This window comes from Hyperoodon ampullatus, assembly GCF_949752795.1.
Source record: "Hyperoodon ampullatus genome assembly, chromosome: 5".
NCBI lineage: Eukaryota > Metazoa > Chordata > Mammalia > Artiodactyla > Ziphiidae > Hyperoodon > Hyperoodon ampullatus.
The window spans coordinates 69,903,711-69,922,176 of NC_136918.1; the positions used below are offsets into that span (position 1 = coordinate 69,903,711).

The 18,466-nt window shown below is 37.3% G+C and overlaps 1 protein-coding gene across 4 annotated transcripts in view; it reads right to left on the reverse strand.

Moving 5' to 3' along the window:
* The window catches only part of RSRC1 (arginine and serine rich coiled-coil 1), a 441,446-nt gene that overhangs the window by 420,827 nt on the left and 2,153 nt on the right, over positions 1-18,466 (reverse strand). For 3 of the 4 annotated variants that reach the window (XM_079704152.1, XM_079704151.1, XM_079704149.1), the window contains exons 2-3: positions 10,298-10,493; positions 9,875-10,000 (exon numbers count right to left, since the gene is read on the reverse strand). In XM_079704152.1, coding sequence (XP_079560278.1) covers positions 9,875-10,000; positions 10,298-10,491 — 320 coding nt within the window. In that variant the 5' untranslated portion in view covers positions 10,492-10,493. Of the gene's footprint in view, positions 1-9,874; positions 10,001-10,297; positions 10,494-15,726; positions 15,835-18,466 lie in introns of those variants that run through there. The other variant, XM_079704150.1, reaches the window with a different exon arrangement.

Sequence of the window (18,466 nt, forward strand, 5' to 3'; positions counted from 1 at the left end):
CTGTAGCCCCAGAGCCAGTATATTTCTTCATAAGGAAACACTAGGAGCTTTTATACTAAAATCAGGAAAAAGACAAGGATATATATCACCTCCACTGGTATTCAATATTTTATTGGAAGTAAAAGCCAACGCAATTAGATGAGAGAAAGCAAACAGAAGAATAAAAATTGGAAAAGAAGTAAAACTATTTCTATTTGCAGACAACATGATAGTGTATCTGATAAGCCATAGAGAATCAATGCTAAAACTCAAGCAATAACAGAATTGAGTAAGGCATCAGGGTATAAAATTAACATAATCCATACTACCAAACATAATATACATATTCAATGCAATCTCTATCAAAATTCCAATGGCATTTTCACAGAATTAGAACAAACAATCCTAAAATTTGTATGGACCACAAAAGACACCAAACAGCCAAAACAATCTTGAGAAAAAAGAAAAAGCTGGAGGAATCATGCTTCCTGATTTCAATCTATATTACAAAGCATTCAAAACAATATGGTTTCGGCATAAAAACAGACACATAGATCAATGGAACAGATTAGAGAGCTCAGAAATAAACCCATGTGCATATCATCAATTAATTTACATCAAAGAAGTCAAGACTACAATGAGGAAATACTCTCTTCAATAAATGGTGTTGAGAAAGCTGGATAGTTATGTGTAAAAGAATGAAACTGGGCCACTATCTTACACCATACACAAAAATGAACTCAAAATGGATTTAAGACTTAAACATAAGACCTGAAACCACAAAACTCCTAGAATAAAACATAGGGGAAAATATTCTTGACCTAAGTCTTGGCAATGATTTTTGGGAATAGACAACAAAAGCAAAAATCAACAAATATGGCTACATTAAATGAAAAGGTTTCTGCACAGCAAAGGAAACTATCAATAAAATGAAAAGACAATGTACTGAATGGGAGAAGATATGTGTAAATCACATATCTAATAAATTAATATCCAAAATACAGATGACTCTTGAAGAACTCAGGGGTTGGGGTATCAACTCCTCCCTCCCCACCACAGTCAAAAATCCTCATATAACTTTCAACCCTCCACATCCCCAGATCCACATCCACGGATTCAACCAAACTCAACAGTGTAGTACCGCAGTACATATGTATTGGGAAAAAATGACGTATAAGTGGACCCTTGCAGTTCAAACCGGTGTTGTTCAAGGGTCAACTGTATATAAGAAACTCATACGGTGCTTGCTTCAGCAGCACATAGACTAAAACTGGAATGATACAGAGAAGACTAGCATGGTCTCTGCACAAGGATGACACGCAAATTCGTGAAGCGTTCCATATTTTTACAGTACTACAAAGCTACAGTAATCAAAGCAGTATGGTATTGGGACAAAAACAGGCATATGGATCAATGGAACAGAATAGAGAGCCCAGAAATAAACCCACACACCTACAGTCAATTAATCTTCAACAACAGAGGCAAGAATATAAAATGGGAAAAAGACAGTCTCTTCAGCAAGTAGTGCTGGGAAAGCTGGACAGCTGCATGTAAGTCAATGAAGTTAGAACATGCCCTTACAACATGCACAAAAAAAAAAACAGACTCAAAATGGCTTAAAGACTTAAACACAGACATGATACCATAAAACTCCTAGAAAAGAGCACAGGCAAAACATTCTCTGACATAAATCATACCAATGTTTTCTTAGGGCAGTCTCCTAAGGTAATAGAAATAAACAAATGGAACCTAATCAAACTTACAAGCTTTTGCACAGCAAAGGAAACCATTAAAGAAAAAAAAAAAAAGAAAAGACAACCTACTGAATGGGAGAAAATATCTGCAAATGATGCGACAGACAAGGGCTTAATCTCCAAAGTATACAAACAGCTCATACAACAACAAAACAAACAACCCAATCAAAAAATGGGCAGAAGACCTTAATAGACATTTCTCCAAATAAGACATACAGATGGCCAGTAGGCACATGAAAAGATGCTCAACATCACTCATTATTAGAGAAATGCCAATCAAAACTACAGTGAGGTACCACCTCACACCAGTCAGAATGGCCATCATTAAAAAGTCTACAAATAACAAATATTGAAGAGGCTGTGGAGAAAAGCTAACCTTCCTACACTGCTGGTGGGAATGTAAGTTGGTACAGCCACTATGGAAAACAGTGTGGAGGTTCCTCAGAAAACTAAAAATAGAATTACCATATGATTCAGCAATCCAACTCCTGGGAATATACCCAGACTAAACTACAATTCAAAAAGACACATGCGCCCCTATGTTCATAGCAGCACTGTTCACAATAGCCAAGACATGGAAACTACCTAAATGTCCATCAACAGATGAATGGATAAAGAAGATGTGGTACATGTATACAATGGAATACTACTCAGCCATAAAAAAGAATGAAATAATGCCATTTGCAGCAACATGGATGCAACTAGAGATTATCATACTAAGTAAAGTAAGTCAGAAAGAGAAAGACAAATACTGTATGATATCATGTATATGTGGAATCTAGAATATGGCACAGATGAAACTCTCTGCAAAACAGAAGCAGACTCATAGAGAACAGACTTGTGATTGCCAAAGGGGAGGTGGGGAGGGAGAGGAATGGATTGGGAGTTTGGGGTTGGTAGATGCAAACTATTACATTTAGAATGGATAAACAACAAAGTCCTAATGTATAGCACAGGAAACTATACTCAATATCCTGTGATAAACCATAATGGAAAAGAATATTAAAAAAAGCATGTCTATATGTGTATAAACTGAGTCACTCTGCTGTACAGCAGAGATTGGCACAGCATTGTAAATCAACTATACTTCAATTAAAAAAAAAAGAGGGGGAAAAAAAGAAAAAAAACTCATATAACTCAATAGCAAAAAACAAACAATCCAATTAAAAAAGGGACAGAAGATCTGGACAAAGAGTTTTCAAAAGAAGACATACAATGCAATCCCTATCAAAATACACATGACATTTTTCACACAACTAGAACAAATAATTCTAAAATTTGTATGGAAACACAAAAGACCCCAAAGAGCCAAAATAATTTTGAGAAAGAAGAACAAAGAAGAAGGTATTACGCTCCCTGCTTTCAAACTGTACTACAAAGCAAAAGTAACCAAAACAGTATGGTACTAGCAAAAAAACAGACACATAACTCAATGGAACAGAATACACAGCCCAGAAATGAACCCACGCTTAACATGAGTAATTAATCTACAACAAAGAAGGTAAGAACATACAATAGGGAAAAGACAATCTCTTCAATAAATGGTGCTAGGAAAACTGGACAATTACATGCAAAAGAATCAAACTGGACTCCTTTTTCACACCATACACAAACATACACTCAAAATAGATTAAAGACTTAAATTTAAGATTTGAAACCATACAACTTTTAGAAGAAAATGGCAGTATGCTCTTCGACATTGGTCTTAGCAATATTTTTTGGACACGTCTCCTTAAGCAAGGGAAACAAAAGCAAAAATAAACAAATGGGACTATATCAAACCAAAAAGCTTTTGCACAGTGAAGGAAACTATCAACAAAACCAAAAGGCAGCCTACTGAATGGCAGAAGATATTTGCAAATGATATATCTGATAATGGGTTAATATCCAAAATATACAATGAACTCATACAACTCAACATCAAAAAAACAAATAACCGATTATAAAATGAGCTGAGGACCTGAACAGACATTTTTCCTTGGAAAACATACAGATGACCAACAGACACATGACAAGATGTTCAACATCACTAATCATGAGGAAAATGCAAATTAGAACAACAATGAGATATTACCTCACACCTGTCAGAATGGCTATTATCAAAAAGACAACAAATAACAAGTGTTAGCAAAGATGTAGAGAAAAGGGAACCTTTGTGCACTGTTGGTGGGAACGTAAATTGATACAGGCACTATGGGAAACGGTATGGAGGTTCCTCAAAAAAATTAAAAATAGAACTACCATACAATTCAGCAATTCCACTTTTGGGTATTTTTCCAAGAAAACAAAAACACTAATTTAAAAAGATATATGCACCCCTTTGTTCACTGCAGCATTATTTACAATAGCCAACATGGAAGCAACCTAAGTGTCCATGGATAAATGAATGAATAAAGATGTCATACATATATATAATGGACTATTCCTCAGCCATAAAAAAGAATGAAATCTTGCCATTTGTAACAACCTGGATCTAAAGGGTATTATGCTAAGTGAAATAAGTCAGACCGAAAAAGACAAATTCCATACGATTTCACTTATATGTGAAATCTAAAAAACAAAACAAATGAACAGACATAACAAAACAGAAACAGATTCACATACAACCAACCCTCTGATGGTTGCTAGGGGGAGGGGGTTGTGGGGGATGAGTGAAATAGGTGAGGGAGATTAACAGGAACAAACTTCCAGTTACAAAATAAGTCAAGGAACTATAACAGCACAGCTTAAGAAATATAATCAGTAATATTGTGATAACTTTGTATGGTGACAGACCTAGACTTACTGTGGTGATCATTTTGTATAAAATGTATAAAATGATATAACACATAAAAATATCACTATGTTTTACACTTGAAACTAATATAATATTGTAAGTCAATTATACTTCAATTAAAATAAAACTAATCATAATTAGTAAAAAATAAATAAATTTCAATTAAAAAATAAAATCAAATAAAAAATAAAAATGACATTCTGTCAGTAAGGCTGTGAGGAAACAGAACTCTCTTACATTACTGAGAGGAATTCAGCAATTTCCAACAAAATTACAAACTTATTTACCTTTTGATTCAGCAATCCCACTTCTAGGAATTTCCCCTGAAGATACACCTCCAACAATACAAAAATAATCAAGCACCAGGTTATTCATGACAGCTTTTTAGTAACTGTAAAATTTTGGCACTGTCTTTAAGGTCCATACCTAGGAAACTGGCTAAACAAATCATGATACATTCACACAATGAAGTACAATAAGCAGCTATAAAAAATGAGTAAGAGTACTATTAATTGATATGGTGATTTCCAAGATATATTAGTAAATAGAAAAAGCAAAGTTCAAAGAGTATCTATAGTATGCCATAGATATAACCACTACTTTGTTTAAAAAGAAACGGAGGAAAGCTAAAACACAAACTAATAGGATTAGTTCTAGGAGGTGGTTAGGAAAAGGATAGAAGGTATAAAGGGGCATGATACTTCTCCGTGCACACCTTTTATAGTGCTGTCTTTTGGAACCATGTTAATGTTTCACATACTAAAATATAGGCGGGGGGACCAAAAAGTAAATACAATTTAAAAACTTAGGGGATAAAAAAACTTTAAATGAAATATAAACAGAAACAAATGAACCTAACTCTTCAAAGAAACTAACCATAATAAAGTGGAGAGGAGAACCAAATACCCCAGAGTAAAGATAAAAAGAACCATAAAAAATATGTGACTCTGTAAGTTTGTTTTTCAAAGTGGTACATATCAGCAATTTTGTAACTACTTTCTGTGTATCCTAGAATTGAGGAAATAAGTAAATATACTGTGAATAATAGTAGGTTTCTTACTGTTGTAAAAGGAAGTGACATGATACATGTCACAACTTGAGTACTTCAAGAAGAATACAGAAACTATACTAAAAAGCATAATCATCAAATTACTCTATAACTTATCCACGGAACTTGCAGCAACTTCACACATTTGATTTCCCTCCTTCTGCCATCCCTCAAAATATGCTTCATCTTGTTTTTTAGACATGTAACAACAAAGTTTTGTGAAAGTATTTGACTTTGCATGACTGAAATCACTCTTTGCTATTAAAAAGCACAGAGATCATTAACAACGTACCTGTAAATTTAGAATCACATAGTACTTTTTCTTTGAAAAACTCACTACAGTTAACCCTTGAACAACATGGGTTTGAACTGTGAGGGTCCATTTATACGTGGATTTTTTTTCAATAAATACTGCAGTACTGAACTTATGGTTACCAGGGAAAAGGTGGGGGGAAGGGATAGTTAGGAAGTTTGGGACTGACATGTACACACTGCTATATTTAAAATGGATAACCAACAAGGACCTACTGTATAGCACAGGAAACTCTGCTCGATATTATATAACAACCTAAAAGGGAAAAGAATTTGAGAAAGAACAGATACATGTAGATGTATAACTGAATCACTTTGCTGTACACCTGAAACTAACACAACGTTGTCCATCAACTATACTCCAAGGGCTTCCCTAGTGGAGCAGTGGTTAAGAATCCACCTGCTGGGCTTCCCTGGTGGTGCAGTGGTTGAGAATCTGCCTGCCAATGCAGGGGACACAGGTTCAAGCTCTGGTTTGGGAAGATCCCACATGCCGCGGAGCAACTAGGCCCGTGAGCCACAATTACTGAGCCTGCGCGTCTGGAGCCTGTGCTCCACAACAAGAGAGGCCGCGATAGTGAAAGGCCCACGCAGGGCGATGAAGAGTGGCCCCCACTTGCCGCAACCAGAGAAAGCCCTTGCACAGAAACGAAGACCCAACACAGCCAAAAATAAATAAATAAAATAAAATAAATAAGAATCCACCTGCCAATGCAGGGGACAGGGGTTCAAGCCCTGGTCCGGGAATATCCCACATGCCACGGAGCAACTAAGTCCGTGCACTACAACTACTGAGCCTGCGCTCTACAGCCCGTGAGCCACAACTACTGAGCCCACGTGACACAACTACTGAAGCCCGCACACCTAGAGCCCATGCTGTTCAACAAAAGCCACCACTATGAGAAGCCCACACACAGCACCGAAGAGCATCCCCTGCTTGCCACAACTAGAGAAAGCCCGCTCACAACAATGAAGACCCAATGCAGCCAAAAATAAAATTAATAAACAAAAAAATAAAAAAATAAAACTATACTCCAATGTAAAATAAAAACTAAAAAAAAGGGATGTCCCTGGTGGTGCAGTGTTAAGAATCCGCCTGCCAATGCAGGGGACATTGGTTCAAGCACTGGTCCGGGAAGATCCCACATGCCATGGAGCAAATAAGCCCGTGCACCACAACTATTGAGCCTGTGCTCTAGAGCATGCAAGTGACAACTACTGAGCATGCGAGCCACAACTACTGAAGCCCACGCGCCTATAGCCTGTGCTCTGCAACAAGAGAAGCCGCAGCAACAAGAAGCCCGCGAACCACGTGAACAGTAGCCCCCACTCTCCGCAACTAGAGAAAGACCGTGCACAATAACGAAGACCCAACACAGCCATAAATAAATAAATAAATAAATAAAAACTTTAAAGAAAATACGACAATACTACACGATCCACAGTTGGTTGGATATGTAGACGCGGAACCGTGGATACGGAAGGCCAACTATGAGACCTGAGAATCCTCAGATTTGGGTACCTGCAGCAGGTCCTGGAATCAATCCCCTGCACATATTAAGGAACGAATGTACTTACAACTTCTTTATTTAAATTAAAGTCTTAATTAACTAAACTGTTCAAAGAATGAGTTGTTCAATTTTCTTCTTAAACCAAGATTAACCTAGAAACTCATTTAGTTTGAACATTTTGAAGAATAAATTCCTAAAATACATTACCAAAATAATGTTGTGTATAAAACATGGATAAAGTATTTTCTCAAAATTTAGGACTTTTCAGTGTCTCCAGATTTAGTTATTGCAGTTAAATGCAGAAGTGTCGATGCAAGAGGCTGAGAAGTTGCTGTTTTGAATAAACCTCTGAACTTGCTTCCTCATATACAAAATGAAGGTATTACCCTGCATGACAGCCTGACAGTTACAAAACTCAAAACATTTAGTAAAATGCATGTGTGCTGGATAATTTGTTGCCAACTAGATGTCCACTGCCATTCCTTTTAAAGTCTTCCTTGCACTGCAAAAGAGAAGAAATTAACGTCTCCAGATTCCCCTCTGGAGGAAGTAATAGGTAGATACTTGGGTAGAGAAGCAGCTTCCTGGTAAGTGGTTTCTTGAGAACCACACACTTTGGTGCTACAAACCCAGAGTTCTTAAGATTTCCAGTGACTTCTAAGAAAAGAAGCAGCTTCCACGCTTAGGCTAAAATAATCAATGATAGCTTCCCTAATTCCCTGAGCTCCTCCAAAGGTTACATAAGCCTTTAATTCCCCATCTTAAAACCCTGATGCTTGGAATTGAGTGACTTGTATTTTCCTAATCAAAATGTCATTGACTTATAAAGTGTGTACGAAAATACTCTACAAAATGTAAAAGACCATACAAAAGCGTGGATTATTATTTCTACTCTCACTGACAGGAAATTTTCAACTGAAGTTGTTTTCTGGTAATCAGCTTCTACAAGCAAGGCATTATGTTAGATACCAAGAGATTGCCCTGCAAGAGTTTACAATATATGAGAATAACAAAAACATAGTATTCATAATGTAACTGTTACAAATCAGGAATCAACTGTGATGGTGGGTCAGAGAAAGGATGGATTAAATTTGACTTGGGAGTGGAAAGGTAAAAATCAAAGAAGGATTTAAGGAAGAAGAAAATTAGAGATTAAATAGAACTGAACACTAAAGGGTAGGAAAACTTCTCAAAGTAGAGATAATATACGAAACTGGAAGAAAGAGCATGCTCAAAGAAACAAAGCTAGCAACTCAGAGACATAGATGGAGAACAAAAGGAATGTAACACAGAATGGCTTGCGTGTATGTTGTGTGTACAAAGGAGAGGAGGCTGAGGCCAAATAATACAAGGCCAGAAAAGTTAAACATTTGGACTTACTCCTATTATCCAACTTCAGATTCAGAGAGATTTATAGAATTTTATGCCCAGATAATAAAATCAGGCTGCTAATATACCCCCACAAGTAGAGCCTAATAGAATGAAAAACTAAACAGAGAAAAGAAACTGATCTTCCTAAAATGCTGTTTTTATCCTAGCACTCTTCTTCTCAAAAACCTCCAATAACTTCTGAATACCTGCTTCTATCAAGTCTCTCCATACCATGGTCCCCATCCGATTCAACCATATTTTCTAGCATTATCCAAAACATACAACTCTCTCCAGATAGGCTATGCTCTGTATTATTTGCCCTAGAGCACAGCCAGAAAATGCAGGTGGAGTGACATCACGTCTGCTCAGGCTCCTGTAACAAAATACCATAGACTGGGCAGCTTAAACAACAGAAACATATTTCTCACAGAGGTTATAAAGTCAAAGATCAATATGCCAGCTGACTGGTTCCTGATAAGAGCTCTCTTCCTGGTTTATAGATGGCCACTTTTTCACTGTGTCCTCACATGGCCTTTCCTCTGAGTATGTGCTCAAAGAGAGAGAAAGATCTCTCTCTCTCTTCTTATAAGGCCACTAGCCTTATTGGATTAGGACCTCACCCTTTTGACCTTATTTAACTTTAATTACCTCCATAGAGACACTATCTCCAAATACAGTTTCACTGGGGCTTGGGACTTCAATATATGAATTTAGCGGGAACACAAACATTCACTCCATAACACACTGGGTTATTTCTGAGGCTAGACCTTAAGAGATTCTGCAACTTCTGTTCTTCTTGAAATACTTCCTCTATCATGTGAAAAAGCCCAGCCATTCCTACTGGAGGATGAGAAGCCACAGGGAAACTAAGGGACCCCCAGCCAACAGCCAATAGCCAGCACCAAATGCCAGATACTGTATGACACCACACTGGACCATCCAGTTTCAGTCAAGCTATCAGATAACTAGAACCACATAAGTGACCCCAGATGAGACTAGCAGAAGAACTGCTAGCTAAGCTCAGTCAAAACTGTAAATTATGAAAAAAGAAATGATTATTGCTTTAAGTCACTAAATTTGGGGATAGTGTGTTACAAAGCAATAAATATCTGATATGGCATACCTTCTTGTTCTGCTTTTTGACCTAGACCTCTGAACTCTATAGGATTTCCCTCGACCCCTTGAACGACTTCGACTTCGTTTTCTTCTAGAGCCATAAGAAGAGCTACTGCTCGATCGATGCCTGCGTCTGAAATAAAATATAATCAAATATTACTTGCCTCCCAAATATTATCAGATACTAATATGGTATGAGAACTATACCAGTTTGTATCTTCCCATCTACAAAGAATAGACAAAGGATGAAGACCCATGTGCTGGGCCTGGGGGAGAACAAAACAAAACAAAACCCTTTGGGGGTTGAGACTCATAAATATATAACCACAAAGAGAAAAGTGTTTTATCCAGAAAAATTAAAAGCACAGAAACATACGAACTCTAAAGAATGTTACTCTCACTACTACATAAGTAAAATTATGAAAGTCACCTTCTATCATAAGAATGTGAGCGAGGCTGAAGATCTCTGGACCAAGATCTTGACTTTGACCTTGATTTCCTTCCACCTTTCTTTCGGCTGTATGTTCTACTATCTGAAGAACTACTTGAAGAAGACCGTCTACGGTGTTTCTTTTTTCTCTTGCTTCTGCTTTCTTCTTCAGTATCAGATGACCGGCGTCCCATTTCTACAGGTTTAAATTCAAAGAAAATTATTTCTAACATAATGGCACAATGGATGAAATTCAATACAGTAATTTTTTTTAACTATGTAAAAATTCAAGGGCTTCCCTGGTGGCGCAGTGGTTGAGAGTCCGCCTGCCGATGCAGGGGACACAGGTTCGTGCCCCGGTCCGGGAAGATCCCACAGAGAGGAGCGGCTGGGCCCGTGAGCCACGGCCGCTGAGCCTGCGCGTCCGGAGCCTGTGCTCCGCAATGGGAGAGGCCACAACAGTGAGAGGCCCACGTACCGCAAAAAAAAAAAAAAAAAATTTTAAATGTCTTATTTAAAGTAAAATTTTAAATGTACAAGTCTTCTTAACAAGATGAGAAACAGCTCTAGTACAGTCTTCTAGCTCTATCAGTTAACTGTTTTTTTACAATTTATGAACAATGTAAACTTGTCCTAAATTTTTTCAATGTTTCCTAAAGAGTCAGCCCTGAGGACAGTTCATTATAACAATTTCCTCATAATTTAAGTTGCATTTATTGTTAATTATATGATATTTGGTTTAGGGATCAACTTCCTATATTCTCATGTTTCCCTAAAGATAAAAGATATTTTACTATCTTTTAGAGTTAATTTTTCTAACTGAAAATTCTAAAATTTTAAATGGATAAGACCTCACTGGAGGACTTCCCTGGTGGCACAGTGGTTAAGACTCCATGCTACCAATTCAGGGGGCCCAGGTTCAATCCCTGGTCCAGGAACTAGATCCCACATGCATGCTGCAACTAAGAATTAGCATGCCACAACTAAGAATCAGCATGCCACAACTAAGGAGCCAGCGAGCCACAACTAAGGAGCCCGTGAGCTGCAACTAAGGAGTTTGCCTGCCACAACTAAGAAGCCTGCCTCCCACAACTAAGACCGGTACAACCAAATAAATAAATATATTAAAAAAAAAAGAGACCTTATTAACCATCAACAGTGTACAAACTGGGACTTCCCTGGTGGTGCAGTGGTTAAGAATCCGCCTGCCAATGAAGGGGACACGGGTTTGAGCCCTGGTCCAGAAAGATCCCTCATGCGACAGAGCAACTAAGCCCGTGCACCAAAACTACTGAGCCTGCGCTCTAGAGCCCGTGAGCCACAACTACTGAGACCGCATGCCACAACTACTGAAGTCTGCGCACCTAGAGACCGTGCTCCACAACAGAAGAAGCCACTGCAATGAGAAGCCTGCGCACTGCAACAGAGAGTAGCCCTCACTTGCTGCAACGAGAGAAAGCCCACGCACAGCAACGAAGACCCAACGCAGCCAAAGATAAATAAATAAAAGTTAAATAAATTTTTTAAAAAACCAAACTGAATCAACGTCACTTGTGAAATTTGAGGGAGGAAATGTTAAATAATGTACCAAAGTTGATGAAGTACTGTTAACTAAAGTACCAAAAATGAAGTCAACTCTTTACACTATAATATCTATATAAAGTGGTAATATAATCCTTCCAGAAAGTAATTAAGCAATTTAAATAAAGAGTCATAAAAATGTTGCTGGGCTTCCCTGGTGGTGCAGTGGTTGAGGGTCCGTCTGCCGATGCAGGGGACACAGGTTCGTGCCCCGGTCCGGGAAGATCCCACATGCCGCGGAGTGGCTGGGCCCGTGAGCCATAGCCGCTGAGCCTGCATGTCCGGAGCCTGTGCTCCGCAACGGGAGAGGCCACAACAGTGAGAGGGCCGCGTACCGAAAAAAAAAAAAAAATGTTGCTGCTTTTCTGACAAAGCAATCCTATTTCTAGGAATATATCTGGAAAGTTTTTCTTAAAAGATATATTCATGAAGATATTCATTATAGCATTATTTAAAACTGCATGTACAGAGACTATAATTTAAGAAACTATGTATAAATAAGTAAGAGCAAAAATGAAGACAACTGATAATATTTAAGTGAGGAAACTGGGTAAATTTTCTCTTTTTTAATTATATTCTATATGGCTATGGTATATTTGTATATTTGGTATACAAAAGAAAAAAATTACAGAAATAGAATATAAGGTTTTTATATTTAGGCATTAACTTAGCTGATAAGAAGCTTACTTGTCTTACTTTTAAGTTAGATTTTCATACACAATTTTATTTTTTTACTAAAATATTAGCTATCTTTCAATGTCACATAAAAGCAAGATCCATCTTATATAATAGTTAGGATAAATAGCTCATGGATCAGATAAACAAAAATCTCACACTTTCCTTTAATATTTACTCAAGTTAAGTTAAATATCATTACTCTAAAGAAAGCAATACGGGCTTCCCTGGTGGCGCAGCGGTTGAGAGTCCGCCTGCCGATGCAGGGGACATGGGTTCGTGCCCAGGTCTGGGAAGATCCCACCTGCCGCGGAGCGGCTGGGCCCGTGAGCCATGGCCGTTGAGCCTGCGCGTCCGCAGCCTGTGCTCCGCAACAGGAGAGGCCACAACAGTGAGAGGCCCACATACCGCCAAAAAAAAAAAAAAAAAGCAATACATTAAATTACAACTTTGCTTTCAGAACCAGGTGAGCCATCACTTCCCTGACTGTAATGCAATACAAGTTGAAAAATCACTACTATAACTCAATTCAAGACTTAAAGCTATTTACCTGGAGCCAGAATTAGACTTTAAATATAGTTCTGAACCTCAAAGTTGTTCACATTTCTGACATTTCACAGTTCAACAAAACAATGGGAAAACTTCGTTTTGAAATGTTCAGTAAATCACTAGCATATCTAAGCCAGTTTCCTCATTGAAAACAAAAGTGCACTTCATATAAGATCACCATGATCCTTTCCAGCTTTCAAAATACTATGATTAGGAAATCCTACATATACATATAGTATATATGTACATATATATATATATATTTAAATGTGTGTATATAACATCCATTTACATATTTATATCCATATATCTATTATATACCATATGTAACCACACATCTGTGTGTGTGTGTATTTTCATTAAGAAATTTGTACATAATTGAGTAATAGTGATCATTTAACTGTTCTTATTTCCTGTCTCTTTCTTTCTTTCTTGGTTTCACCTTTAAACAGTTAAGAATTTTCTTTACCCACAAATAACCATATAAATTAAGATGAGTTTTTATTTATTATCTGGTTTAACAAATACTAAAATTAGAGTAAAAGATAAAAAAGCATAAATGCACAAGGATAAAGAGACCAGAGGAGAAAACAACAGGAACAGTAGACAAGATATGTCAACAAATTTTTAGTAAATGAAAAACAGATGCAGGATTTAGAGCTAAGAAAGCTGAACATCAAGCAACTGCAGAGAGTTCCAACAGGAGAAAAGCCAATTCACATAGCAAAAATCAGAAAGGATCAGGAATTCGAGACACCAGATACCATAGCAGGCACAATGAGACACAGAACTAAAAAACAAGGGAATTGGTTGAAAGCCTGTAAAAGAAGTAATCTCCCAGGTCCCCCCTGCCATCCAACACAGATAAGTGACTACTATTTCCCAATCCCAGCAGGAGAGGTGGTTTATTTTGGAAAAATGATGAAACAGTGACGCACCAGGTCCAGGGGCACAGTAAAAGAGGGCAGAGAGATGCTCAGCTAAAAGTTAAAGGGATTAAGTGAAAGTCTACAATCTAACAGTAAATACTATAGCCCTTTGTGTGCTTGGATCCAAGAATTCAGATATAGGATTTTTTTCTCCAAAAACTAAACAGTACCTGGAAGAAGATATATAAGTATTATGAAAGTATTATAACCAAGCCCAAACCTTGAACACAGTAAACTTTTTCTTTTTTTTTTTTTTTTTTGGCCACGCCATGCAGCTTGTGGGATCTTAGTTCCCCGACCAGGGATTGAACCCAGGCACCTGGCAGTGAGAGCAAGAAGTCCTAACCACTGGACCACCAGGGAATTCCCCACAGTAAACTTTTTTTCTACAAACTTTTTTTGTTAACTTTTTAGTAATTATACAACAAAAGAAAATCAATCATGTGATGAAAGACTTCATCATGAGAGACAGAAGCCAAACAGAAAAAAAAAAAAGCAACTCATAGTAAACCAGGAACACGCCAGAAAATGTTTAAAAAATCAGTTAATATCCTCAGAAATATATGAGAAGATGATCCAGCAAACAAGAATAGGAGGTACATCCATAGACATCCATAGAACAGGAGAGAAAGCTTAAATTTTTTTTTTTTTTTTTTGCGACACGCGGGCCTCTCACTGTTGTGGCCTCTCCCGTTAAGAAGCACAGGCTCCGGACGCGCAGGCTCAGCAGCCATGGCTCACGGGCCTAGCCGCTCCACGGCATGTGGGATCTTCCCGGACCGGGGCACGAACCCGTGTCCCCTGCATCGGCAGGTGGACTCTTAACCACTGCACCACCAGGGAAGCCCAAAGCTTAAAATTTAAACAAATGATAATTTCTAAGAAATTCAATAGGCTTAGAAGATACTATCAAAGCACTCATGAAAAGTAAAAAAATAAAAAGATAAAAAACAGAAGGTAAAAGAGGATCAATCCAGGAAGTCCAATATCTAACTGATATGCATTCCAGAAAGAAACAAAGCATAGAAAAGAGATAAAGAAAAATATCCAAAGAATAATTTTAAAAATTTCCAGAATTGAAAGATATGAATTGCCCTAAATCCCTGGGACAATGAATTTAAAGACTTACACCAGACATACCCCATAAAACTTTAGAAATGAGGAATACAAAGAAGATCCTAAACTTCTAAAGATAAAAAAATGGGGAATCACAATAAAAGGCACAGGGCTTCTCAGCAGCAACACAGCAAACCATGGTGACTTGCCTTCAAAATTCTAAGTGAAAATTATTTTCAAACTACAATCTATATTCAGCCCAATCATAGATCTAATATGAGATCAAAATAAAGACATTTTCTGATATGCAAAGGCTCAAAATTACACCTCACACTCACCCTTTTTTAGGAAGGTACTGAAGGATGTGCTCTACCAAAAGGAGAGAGTGAACAGATGACCCAGATTCAGAAAACAAATGGTCTAACACTTGAGATAGGTTAAAAAGTTCCAGGATTACAGCAGGCCCAGGTATAAGGGATACATCAATGAACAAGAGAGAAAAATCCTTGCCCTCAAGGAGCTTACATTCCAGTTTAACAGCAGTTCTCACAGTGGCTCTCTAGACCCCGGGGGTCCTAAGACCTCAGAGGATCCAACAAGTCGAAACTATTTTTATTATAATACTAAAACATGATTTACCTTTTTCACTGTGTTGACTTTTGCGCTGATAACGTAGAAGCAATGGTAGGCAAAATTGCTGGTGCTTTAATGGGAATCAAGGCAATGGGGCCAAATGGTACTAGCAGTCATTGAATTCTTCACTGCAACACACAGTTTATAAAAAATAAATAAATAAATAGGCAGTTTCACTTAGGAATGTCCTTGATAAAGCAGTAAAAGTCATTAATTTTATTAAATTTCAACACTTGAGAACACATCTTAATATTCTGTGTGATGAGTTAGGAAATACACATAACTGCTGCTGCATAGTGAAGAAGGATGGTTATCTTGAGAAAAGTATTTGTGCAGCTGAATTACAAGTTGAACTAGCTGCTTTTATCCTGAAACACTATTTATTTTAAAGAACTGACTATGATTATTCAGACTTGGGTATTTGACAGACGTCTTCTCAAAAATGAATTAAGGGAGTCTTTCACTTCAAGGAAAGTGTCAATTTGTTGCCAATGATAAAATCTGAGCTCTCAAGCAAAAATCAAAATGTTGGATAACTTGTATTTGTCACCATGAGATTGACAGCTTCTCAGCACTTAAAGATTCCTCTGATGAGATCAATGGTGATATTAACATATGGAAATTTTTTAAATATTATATAATGAAGGGTGTCAATATCTGGAAGATATGCATAACTCAGTGAACCAGTATTTTCCAACAGACCAATGCATGATGTCACAGAATTATATATGAGTAAAAAATCCATTCACAGTGCCAGACAGACCAATAGATTTTTTTTTTTTTTTTTTTTTGCGGTACGCGGGCCTCTCACTGCTGTGGCCTCTCCCATTGCGGAGCACAGGCTCCGGACGCGCAGGCTCAGCGGCCATGGCTCACAGGCCCAGCCACTCCTCGGCATGTGGGATCTTCCCAGACCGGGGCACGAACCCGTGTCCCCTGCATCGGCAGGTGGACTCGCAACCACTGCGCCACCAGGGAAGCCCAGACCAATAGATTTTAATGTAAGCATGAAAAGGTCATTGATATAGTTTCAAATAACACATTGTAACCAACCTTTAAGAAACTACTTGTCAAGTTCTGGAGTAGTATTAAAGAAGTAATTATCTGAAAAGGCTATTAAAATACTACTTTTTCCAACAACATATCTGTGTGAATCCAGATTTTCTTCATATCTGTGTGAATCCAGATTTTCTTCATATACTTCATTCAAAAAACTCATCACAATAGACTGAATACAGAAGCAGATATAAGAATCCAACTGTCTTCTATTAAGCCAGATGGTAGAGATTTGCAAAAATGAAAAATAATGCCACTTTTCTCATTAAGTTTGTTTTGTTTGGGAAAATATAGCTATTTTTCATATCAAATGTTATGTTACCAAGTAATGGATTTATTATTGTTATTTTTAAGTGGATTAATAAATATTTCAAATTTTTCTGGCTTAATTACTAGTAAGGCAATATTTCTAGATATAGCCCAGGTAGATAAAAGTTTGTAGGGTCCTCAGGACTTCCCTGGTGGTCCAGTGGATAAGACTCCACACTCCCAATGCAGGGGGCCCAGGTTGGATCCCCGGTCAGGGAACTAGATCTTGCTCGCATGCATGCTGCAACTAAAGATCCCGCATGCCACAACTAAGACTTGGTGCAGCCAAAGTAAATAAACAAATAAATAAATATATATATTTTAAAAGTTCATAGGGTTCTCAGTAACTTTTAAGAATCTAAAGTGATCCTAAAACTAAAAACTGTGAGACCCACTACTCTAAGGTACCCACAGTCATTTCCATTCTCCATTTTTGTCCAGCTGATTAAGTCCCTATAGAAGGCATAAAGAAGTAGGAAAAAAAGAAAAGGACATACATCTAATTATGTACCTTGTTGGTGACCAAAAAAGAGATTGAGAGATGGGTGTAAATTTTTTCTATGTTTTAATATCAAATAACATAATTCATCCATATTAGAAGAATGGTTACATTAACTCGTAAAAGTTAATGGAAGATATAAAATCCTTCCTTAGAGCAACCGGGTGAAAAAAGTTAAAAAATCACTGTCATAAATCTATAATTATTTTTTCAAGTAACACATTTACATTTCAAAAAATCATGCTGAAGTATAATTAATCTCAATAAGAGAAAGCAAAAAGTCACTGCATTTCTTTATTATAGTTAACTTCAAATATTTATTCAGAAAAGAAAGTGAACACTAAGAACAAATCAGAAGTAGATCCAAAAACTGTCTTCTCTATCCATGACAGTACTGAATTCCCTAGATTCATACTTACCTCTGGATTTCCATAATGTCACTAGCATATAATTGAATATATTTGCTCATTCAAGTCATGGTGGTCAATTTATATCACACACTCCTAGTAAGGAAGAACTGTTTATATTTAACTCCATTGGTAAGGTATAACACATGGAAAGACCCATTAATAGCTCTTTCCGATAAGAGAAATGATGAATTGAGCGCAGATTTTTAGGAATCCCAGAACTTAACGATTTTTCAATCTATCTGTAAGCAGAAAAGGCAACACAAGGACACAACTCCTAAGGCTCTCAGTTTTCTGTTCTCACTCTAGCCTCTATTACTTCCTGGTTGTAGTCTCATGGTTTCAAACCATATCCAACTACTCCCACTATAGAACTGAAGCCATGACATAATGACTACAGTAGGACATCAATTTACAAAAACATCTTACTGTAAAGTTTAGGTGACCGATTGAAGATGTAGAGCCAAAATGTGTT